Source organism: Silene latifolia, chromosome Y, assembly GCF_048544455.1.
Source record: "Silene latifolia isolate original U9 population chromosome Y, ASM4854445v1, whole genome shotgun sequence".
Lineage (NCBI taxonomy): Eukaryota > Viridiplantae > Streptophyta > Magnoliopsida > Caryophyllales > Caryophyllaceae > Silene > Silene latifolia.
The window spans coordinates 285,234,378-285,245,114 of NC_133538.1; the positions used below are offsets into that span (position 1 = coordinate 285,234,378).

At 37.4% G+C, this 10,737-nt stretch overlaps 1 protein-coding gene across 1 annotated transcript; it reads left to right on the forward strand.

Annotated features, from left to right (window-relative positions):
* The first annotated feature begins 9,110 nt into the window (after window positions 1-9,110).
* LOC141630835 (uncharacterized) lies at window positions 9,111-9,554 on the forward strand. Its single transcript, XM_074443584.1, has one exon. It carries the CDS (start codon window positions 9,111-9,113, stop codon window positions 9,552-9,554), a length of 444 nt encoding a protein of 147 aa, XP_074299685.1.
* The last annotated feature ends 1,183 nt before the right edge of the window (window positions 9,555-10,737 follow it).

Genomic DNA, 10,737 nt, shown 5'->3' on the forward strand with positions numbered 1-10,737 from the left:
TAAATGATAAGATGGGAGAACGTTAGGATTAACAACACGCAATTAGTGGTGTAGCAAATAGAATCCTCTCGAGATTCTTTAGCTTTTGGTGCAACAATCACAACTCCTCCGTAAGCCGTGGGTCTGCCTCTAACCCATACCACATTTATCAAATACTACTAAACTTAAAACTAAAAAAAGTTATTAATTGTTAAAAACAACTCTAAATCATTAGTTAGATAAAGTTAGGGGGCGTTTGGTACGGGAAAGGGTAAGGGAATGAAGTCAAGAAAGGGTAAGAAGGGGAAAGGTATGGGATCACCCCTAATATCCTTTATTGTTTGGTTGGATATTAAAGAAAAAGGGAATCGTCACCATTAAAACTAACTCCATCACCTGCCACCGCCATCACGCACCACCTGTCACCACTACCCACACCGAAACCACCAACAGTAGCGTCGCCAACGACCCACCGTCGTTTTCTCACCGACAACCACCTCGTTGTTCCCCTATCCCTTGTCGGACACCAAAACCCAAAGCCTCACAAACAATTAAAAATAAGCCACCACCCATGAAACCCCTCCCTCACCCTAATAAACACAAGATCTAGTGTTGGGGAAGAGAGGTTACCGGCGAGGGAGGGAGTTTCGGTGGGGTGGGAAAGTTATTGAAGGTGTTGGTGTGGTGTTTAGTGGTTGAGGATGTGGGTCCGAATGGAAAGCAAGGGTGGTGTGGAGCGCCGGTGAGTGGGCCGGAATGAGGGACCGCCGGCGTCGCCGATGATGGTTGTGTTGGTGGAAGTGGTTGACGGTGGGTGTTGGTGGAAGTGGTTGATGGTTGGTGTTGGTGGCAGTGGTGGAAGGGAGTAGAAGGGAAATGGGGTTATGGGGTTACCGGGACGGTGGAGGGATATGGGTGAGTATGGTTTTGGGAGTAAGGGAGAGTATGGGTTACCTTTTGATTGTGTCAAACAAACAACAACAAATGGAATCATCCCATTTGATTCTCTTTCCCTTTCCTAAAGCCCCCGAACAAATTTTTGTTATAGTAGATGAATTCATCAAAGAGACATCGAGTATTCCCATGCACTTCTACTCCTGAAATATTATTAAACAAACTCAAATATTAGTACATATAATCAAAAAAATTTGACGACATATTACATAATTAAATTGATTATATAGAAATAATAAATAGCGTATGCATGCTTTTATACTTTATCAATAAGTTCTAGTTGATTCGCAAACACCAAACTGCCTTTTACGAAGGATTTAATTATTATATGATAGATATTAGGAGTTTTAGGCCTATTATAGTTCTTATCATAAGAGTGTAGCAATTCATACGACATCTATAAATAGCAAGACAAATATTTAAATATATTAATTTATATTTTAACAATTTGTAAAAGTTGGAGTATACGTTCACTATGATTCTATTGATAGCAATGTTCTTCTTAGGGGTCGTTTGGTTGCATGTTGGAAGTTGCATTGCCTAGGAAGTGATAAATCTCATGATTTTAGAATTCATGTGAATTAGGAAAAGTTGTTTGGTTGCATAAAGGAAATGCAATTCATGTAGGCATTCCCACCTACCTAGGGGGACCTAGGTAAGCAACTTCCTCCATTATGGAGGAATTAGAGTTCTAAGGTAATTCTATTTCATGTGAATTGGGGCAACCAAACAAGTTACCCATTTTGCAATTCACATGAATTGGAATTCCTGTGTTATTTAATGGGTAACCAAACAACCCCTTATTGTGAGAAACCTTTGCTATATAATTCCTCCGCAGTAGTTCAATTAGGATATAAACAGTAGCAAATTTTATCTTTTCTATATTTATTTTGTAACCTCTAATTATAAATCTTTAACCAATTAAACTTATTTTAGCATTTTTAAAAAGATGGACTCTCTGTAATCGTTCGAAAAAAGTTTTCTTTAATAATATAGATAGATATTGATTGCCCTATTATGTAGATAAATTTCCTAATCTTCTTAATAGTGGTTAATGACAAGGAAATCACACTTAATCATCAGCCCAACTTATCAACCCACCAAGTAGAAATCACATACGTTGGTTCAATTAATAAGAAGATATAGCATTTATTTGATAAAACGTCCCGCGATTAAACACACTCGATAAAAGTCGATAATTAATTGTATTCTAATTAACTTCGTAAGATTTTGTTTACAGAAATTAATTTCATTGAGGCAATTAATTACATAATTAATTATAAAGTTCATAATTACAATTAAATATATTGTCTATTTAAATAGACTATATTAAGGCAATAAATTTAGGATGGAACTAAGAATATAAATACAAATGGACTTTAGGCTACAACTTTTACTGGAAAAATAGTTAAGAAAAATAATTTACTTATTAGGGAAAAAAATACAAAAAATTGTATTTTACTTACAAAAACTATACACTTTCTAAATTCACTAAAATAATTATATTATTATATTATTATATATCAAAAATTTAATTGTAACGCAAATATTATATTTCAAAAATCGTAACGCAACTATGTCACAATTTAATGAAATATTATGGTTTAAGAATATAACGCAATAAAAAAAAAACAGTTTTTAAAATATAATTTATTTTTTAAAAAATAGGTAATCCTCTCAAATCTATACAGAAAGTCATTCCACCGAGGATTTACTTAGAGCAAAGGCGAGGTCGGAAAGTGGCAACCGAGTAATTTCTACTTTCATGTGCAATCTGCAAATAAATCCATAATAAAATTTCAAAATTTAAAAATCAGAAAATAACAACGACTGGTGACGTAATCAGAGAAGCCGTGAAAGAGCAATCTCCTCTGAAACCCGAATCTGCATTTAAGTATAAAAGTTACAATTCAGAATAGGAATAACGAACATCCATGCAAAATAGAATATTAGTTTACATAACCAACATGTGAGTCAGGTCGGGTCATAGCCATGTGGGTTGGGTCGGATCGGGTCAGACGCATGTGCATTTGGGTTAGATTAGACCCATTAAACTAGGGTTAGGTCAGACTCATTGGGATCGAGTCGTGTCGAGTTAATTCACGTTTTTCTGGACAAGTAAAACCGAATATTATTTAATTTTATAAAACAAATTAAAAAATAACTTTTTTTAATGATTTCAATCAAATAAAATTAGAAGTAAAAACCCGAATTTGCAATTAAGTATAAAAGTTACAATTCAGAATAGGAATAACGAACATCAATGCAAAATAGAATATTAGTTTACATAACCAACATGTGAGTCAGGTCGGGCCACAGCCATGTGGGTTGGCTCGGTTCGGGTCAGACGCATGTGCAATTGGGTTAGATTAGACCCATTAAACTAGGGTTAGGTCAGACTCATTCGGATCGAGTCGGGTCGGGTTAATTCACGTTTTTCGGGACAAGTAAAACCGAATATTATTTAATTTTATAAAACAAATTAAAAAAAATAACTTTTTTTTAATGATTTCAATCAAATAAAATTAGAAGTAAAATAGCCTATTTATTTAAATGAATTATTAATTAAAAAGTCCACATGTGAAAAAATTCAACAATATCACCCTAGATCTAATATCACCCTAGATCTATTTATTGTGTGCATTAAAATTGATAGAAAAATTAAAACAAGTCGCAAAATTTGATATAAATTAAGAATCAACAATAATACATCAGATCTGATTATTGAGAGCATTAATCCATAAAATTAAAAAAAGTATAAATTTTTTTGTTTTAATTAAATTAACAATAAAATTAAAATGTGTATGTATATAATAGATATACGAATTTTTTTACTTGGTAAAAAAAGGCACAAATAGGATTATACATCCAGTTGTATCATAAGCATTGTACAACCAAGGTATAAGAATCCGAGCTTATATGTATTTTTTCTGAGCTAATTCGAAGTTTATGGTTTTAATGTGTAAATAGACGAGTTCAATACTTTTTAATAAAGCTCATATTATTTAACATAAAGCTCGGATACTTTATCACAAAGCTCAGATTCTACACCGTACGACATATACAACTGGTTGTATAATTCATGAATTGAAAAAAAGGACCCTCTCTATTTAGTAAAAAATAGGACCCTATTTTGAAGTTGTTATGTCTGAAATATAAATTGCATGTCGGAATAGATCGTTATTTTCAACTAAAGTGATGGTAAATATACGGATCTTTACTCAGAGATTTTAAAATACCCCCTCCAATCCGGGTCAATAACCATTTTATCTAAAGCATACACTTGTAGAAAAAACCCCTATCACGACGCGGTTATTGTGGCGGTTTTAATAGAAATGACGCGAAAAGCCCAATAAATTGGCGGGAACGAAATTTTTATGTATGTAGGAGGTCTATTGTGGCGGCTTAAGTAAGAACCGACGTGATAAAAGAAGCTTTTTATGGCGGTTCTAAATAGAAAATGCCACCATAAGTCAATTGTGGCGGTTATATTAACAACCGACGTTAAGTATGACGCTAAAGGTTAATTATAAGTGAGAATTTATTTGGCTAAAAAACCGCCATAATATGTTTTTGTGTTAATTTTTAATAACAACCAACTTTAATAGCAAAAATAAAATAAAGCATAAAACCTTTAGAATTCTCTAATACGCAGTTAATCCTTCGTCTTCTCAGATTCTCACCATCTCTCCACCACCATCTTCATCCTCCTAAACCCAATCCCATAATTCTCACCATATCATGCAGTCCAAACCATAAAACCAACTGTCAGAAAGGGTAAATCAGTAGAAGGCGCGCAAAGGAATGGAAAGAAGGGGGGAATGCAAAGTGCGGATGAGGGAATCTTGTTGCACATGGAAATGGTGACTCAGCAGGATAATTATCAAGTAATTACCACTAAGATAATAGCTGTAGGATGGGATCAAGCCGTTGGAGCACATGGAGGAAATATTAGCAATATCTAATCCATTTTGGCAGTATTAGAATAATTGGTGACTCATCATAGAAACCGTTTCATTATGCTTAATCCCCAAGTAATTTAGCTTATAAATATCTAATCGTGTAATTAAGCAAATTATCAATGAGAATTTATCTTTCCTGCCTAATCCTCTAATTATCCTAATTGCCCTTTTAAGCTTGAAACCAAGTTTCCTTTCTAAATCCAGGAGACTGCATTTCTTGCTATAAAAAGCCTATCAATTCTGAGAATTGAACAACTTTTATTCATCACTTTACTACGTCATTTCCTTTGGACTCATTATCTCCTTTTCATTTATTTAAGATCCCATCATTTGGCTATCAGAGCAAGGCTCTTCTGACCTGTGGATACATCAAATCACAAAATTAGAGAAAACTTAAGAAAAAATCCCAAGAAAAACACAAAAATATTCAACTCTTCTTTTTTGCTTTATACCACAAACACAAAAATTTCAAAATCAAAAACAACAAAAAGAAAGTGCACCATGACAAACCCAGATCTGGAAGGGGAGGTACAACAGCTTAAGGACCAGGTGGCTACGCTGGTACAGAGCTTGGCAACCCTGTCACTACAACCAGGAAGGAACTCTATCAGCATGAACGTTATGGTAAGATCTCCCACCATTAAGTTTCCTACTTTCAATGGGAATGACATCGAAGACTGGCTGTTTAAGTGTACCCAGTTCTTCTCTGTGACTGATGTTGATGATGTCATGAAAGTATCATATGTAGCTATGCATTTGGAGTCTAATGCCTTGGCTTGGCACCAAGCTTTTACCAAGAACAGGGTAAAGACTACACCTTTTGGTTGGGAGGAGTATAAGGGAGGCATTAAGGCTAGATTTGGGAATGAGCATGAGGACCCCATGTCTGAGTTATTGGTTCTGAAACAATCTGGATCCGTACAATCTTATCATGATGCTTTTGATATTCTGCTAAGTAAACTTGATTTACAGCCTCACTACGCCTTGAGTTGCTTTCTTACTGGTCTTCAAGATAACATTGCTATCACTGTAAGAATGTTGAAGCCAAAAACCATACCTGAAGCATACGGCTTAGCTAAATTACAAGAAACAGCAGTAGCACTACAAGCTAAAGCCAATCACAGAAATCTCACCCCACCTCAAAATCCTATAAAAACCCCTTTGCTGACCACGCCAAAAAAATTTCAACCCACAAGAACATCTTTTACCCCCATAAGGAAACCTTTTAGTCCATCCACCTCAAATCAAAAGAACACTCCAAAATACAGGCCTTTTAATTCTGACTTTGAGGAGAAAAAAGCTAAAGGCCTATGTTTTTACTGTGATGAAAAATTTACCGCACAACATGTGTGCAAGAACAAGAGACAGTTGTTTGTCTTAGAAGAGGAAATAGTGGACGAAGAGGAGGTTGGAGAAGCGCCTGAAGAGGAGGAAGAGGAGCCTCAAATTGCGCAGATATCATTGCAAGCACTGGCTGGGAAACCTCATTGTCAAACTATGAGGATACGAGGTCAGATTGGGAGAGCCACTTTGAGTATTTTGGTAGATTCAGGAAGTTCCCATAACTTCTTGGATGCTGGGGTAGTAAGGAGGATGGGCTTAAGGATGGAACCTATTCCTATGTTTAATATATCAGTGGCAAATGGGGGCAAACTAACGTGCTCTCATGCTGTCCATAACCTGAAATGGAGAATTAGGAGCACTGACTTCAAAGCAGATTTTTATGTCATACCCCTAGGGAGTTGTGAAGCTGTCTTGGGGATACAATGGCTTGAGACCTTGGGACCCATTACCTGGGATTTCAAGCAATTAACTATGCAATTTTTCTTTGAGGGAAAGCGACACATGCTTAAAGGGACACAACCTTCTAATTTGAAATTACAGAAGCAGATGAGTACAGATTTGGAGAATGGGGGGCAGTTGGCGGTATTGCAGCAGACAAAGACTTCTGGGGAGTTCTTTGCTCTACAACTCACTCTAAAAGAGGGTAACCAGGGTGAAGTTCAAGGTCTCTTGGAGCAATTTGCAGAAGTATTTGAAGAGCCCAAGGACCTCCCTCCTTTTAGGGAAGGACACAATCACAGAATCACACTCAAAGCTGGTTTGGAACCTGTAAATATGAGGCCATACAGGTTCCCAATGGTACAAAAGGATATTGTGGAGTCAATAACCAAGGAGTTGCTGGGGAATGGTGTTATTAAACATAGCACTAGTCCATATGCATCACCAGTTGTACTTGTTAAAAAGAAGGATGGAAATTGGAGGATGTGTGTGGATTATAGAGCTCTTAACAAGCAAACTGTCAAAGACAAGTTTCCTATTCCATTAATTGAGGAATTATTGGATGAGATATTTGGGTCAAAATTCTATTCTAAGATAGATCTAATAGCAGGGTTCCACCAAATAAGGATGGCTCCTGAGGATGTGTACAAAACTGCTTTTAGAACTCATAATGGGCATTATGAGTACCTTGTTATGCCTTTTGGCCTAACTAATGCTCCATCCACCTTCCAGAGCCTCATGAACAGAATTTTTCCGCCTTATCTAAGGAAATTTGTCTTGGTATTCTTTGACGATATTCTAGTTTACAGCAATGGTTGGGAGGAGCACTTGAGTCATCTTAAACAAGTCTTAGAGCTAATGAGAACCAACAGCCTCTATGCTAAGGCAAGCAAGTGTTGCTTTGGAGCCATTAGACTAGAGTACTTGGGCCATATCATATCTAGGGATAGGGTATCAACTGATCCAGCCAAGATTTCTGCAGTAACAAAATGGCCTGTTCCTAAGACGGTCAAACAGTTAAGAGGATTTTTGGGCCTCACTGGGTACTATAGAAGGTTCATTAAGGGTTATGGCATTATAAGCAAGCCCCTAACCTCTCTGCTGAAAAAGAATGCTTTCTCTTGGGAAAATTCAGCACAAGAGGCATTTGAGAGATTGAAGACAACAATGACTACTGCACCAGTCCTATCCATGCTCGACTTCTACAAACCCTTTGTTATTGAGACAGATGCATGTGGAGAGGGCATTGGGGAAGTCTTAATGCAAGACAACCACCCTATTGCCTTCATTAGCAAGGCTTTGTCCCTAAAATATCAGGCCATGTCCATATATGAGAAGGAGCTATTGGCTATCATTCATGCAGTCACCAAGTGGAGCCAATACTTGGTTGAAAAGCAGTTCATAATCGAAACTAACCATCAAAGTCTCAAACACCTTTTGGATCAAAAGATAAGCAATCCCTTACAACAAAAATGGTTGGCCAAGTTACTGGGATATGACTATGAGATAATATATAAGAATGGGAGAGCAAATACAGCAGCGGATGCCTTGTCTAGGGTTAAAAGCTCAGAATTACAGGAATTACACATTAGTACTATTAGTACTAACCTGTATCAACTATTGCAAACTGCTTGGAAGGAAGATGAGATGTTAGCTGGTATAATTGAAGATTTAAAGAAGGATTCCAACTCCCATAAACACTATTCTTGGAGGGAAGAGCAACTAAAGAGGAAGGGGAAATTGGTGGTAGGAAGTCATGGAGAGCTGCAGAAGCTAATAATCTCTCTTATGCATGACAATCTACAAGCTGGACACTCTGGAGTTGAGGCCACTTGTCAGAGGATCAAACAAAAGTTTTATTGGAAGAAAATTAGGCAAGATGTACAAGAGTATATCCAAAAGTGTGCAATCTGTCAGCAATGCAAGTATGATTCAGCTGCCTACCCTAGGAAGATCCAACCACTACCTATCCCTGATGCTATATGGACAGAGGTTAGTATGGACTTCATAGACGGACTGCCAAAATCAATGGGTCATGATTCCATACTAGTGGTGGTAGATAGGCTATCTAAGGTAGCTCATTTCATCCCCCTCAGGCATCCTTATTCTGCAACAGAGGTAGCACAAGCCTACTTTGAATTTGTGTACAAGCTCCATGGCATGCCACAAAGCATCGTGTCGGATAGGGATGCTATATTCATGAGCAACTTCTGGCAGGAACTCTTTGCTGTTCAAGGAGTGAATCTGAACTTGTCTTCTGCCTATCACCCTTAGTCAGATGGACAAATAGAGGTACTTAACAGATGTTTAGAGACGTACCTAAGATGCTTCTGCCATGAAACCCCTTCTGACTGGTGTAAATGGCTCCCTGCAGCAGAGTTTTGGTACAATACGTCTTACCACTCCTCTCTTAAGGCCTCTCCCTATGAGGTAATGTACGGTCGCCCACCTCCCATACATCTCCCTTATTTAGCAGGAGAGAGCAAGGTTGACTCTGTGGATAGGGTCCTGCTAAACAGAGAGGAAGCTTTACAGGCTATAAAATTAAACTTAGCTAGAGCTCAGAATAGGATGAGGCAGCAAACAAATAAGAAAAGAAGTGACAGGAACTTTGAACCAGGAGATTGTGTTTATCTCAAACTACAACCATATAGACAGGCCTCTATAGCATCAAGAGGGAATCAAAAGTTGGTTAAAAGGTATTATGGACCCTATAAGATTATGAAGAAGGTTTGGCCTGTTGCTTATAAGTTGGAGTTACCTCCCACAACAAAGATACACCACAACTTCTATGTATCTTTGCTGAAAAAGTGCCATGGAGATCCACCTATACCTTCCATACCTCTTGAGGAGCAAGGAGTAGCAAGGGAGCCTTAACTGATTCTAGCCCGGAAGCTGGTGAAAAGAGGAAGGATAAATGCAACTAAAATCTTGGTGAAATGGAACAATTCTGGGATTGAGGACGCGACTTGGGAGTTTCTGTATGACATTAAGCAAGCTTTTCCTGAGTTTGATCCTTGGGGACAAGGATCCTTTAAAGGAGAGTGTAATGATGCAGTCCAAACCATAAAACCAACTCTCAGCAAGGGTAAATCAGTAGAAGGCGCGCAAAGGAATGGAAAGAAGGGGGGAATGCAAAGTGCGAATGAGGGAATCTTGTTGCACATGGAAATGGTGACTCAGCAGGATAATTATCAAGTAATTACCACTAAGATAATAGCTGTAGGATGGGATCAAGCCGTTGGAGCACATGGAGGAAATATTAGCAATATCTAATCCATTTTGGCAGTATTAGAATAATTGGTGACTCATCATAGAAACCGTTTCATTATGCTTAATCCCCAAGTAATTTAGCTTATAAATATCTAATCGTGTAATTAAGCAAATTATCAATGAGAATTTATCTTTTCTGCCTAATCCTCTAATTATCCTAATTGCCCTTTTAAGCTTGAAACCAAGTTTCCTTTCTAAATCCAGGAGACTGCATTTCTTGCTACAAAAAGCCTATCAATTCTGAGAATTGAACAGCTTTTATTCATCACTTTACTACGTCATTTCCTTTGGACTCATTATCTCCTTTTCATTTATTTAAGATCCCATCACCATGTCATTCTCTTCATCATCAACACCACATTAATCTTCATCGTCTCCCTCAATCCCAGATAATAATGAACAATAAACATCAAAAATCAACCAAGTATTACAATACCATAAACAAACCAAGCACAATTTCACCCAATATGCAAGAAGTCCAGGTCGTCTAGATTGGGCCAATCAACCCGACCCATTTAGAAGGTACATCTCTTCTCCATTAATCAATCTTCAACATTTTCCAATTACTGATCAAGAACAAGGAAAAAATCGAATCTTTCATACTTTTTCTGTGTTTAATGCACTTCCTGCGTGCTTCAAAACCCGTCTCTTTTTCATCAATTTCTCAGTTTTTGTATGATTCGCCGACAACCGCATGTTTGCCAACCATCTAAACTGTTGCTGCTTCTATTGTTGCTCCTGCCCTCGATGCTCCGGCTATAGCATCTACTTCGCCTAAATACATCGA

Excerpts from the sequence above, each read along its gene's own strand:
- LOC141630835 (XM_074443584.1), top strand. The coding sequence starts at position 9,111 with ATGTACGGTCGCCCACCTCCCATACATCTCCCTTATTTAGCAGGAGAG.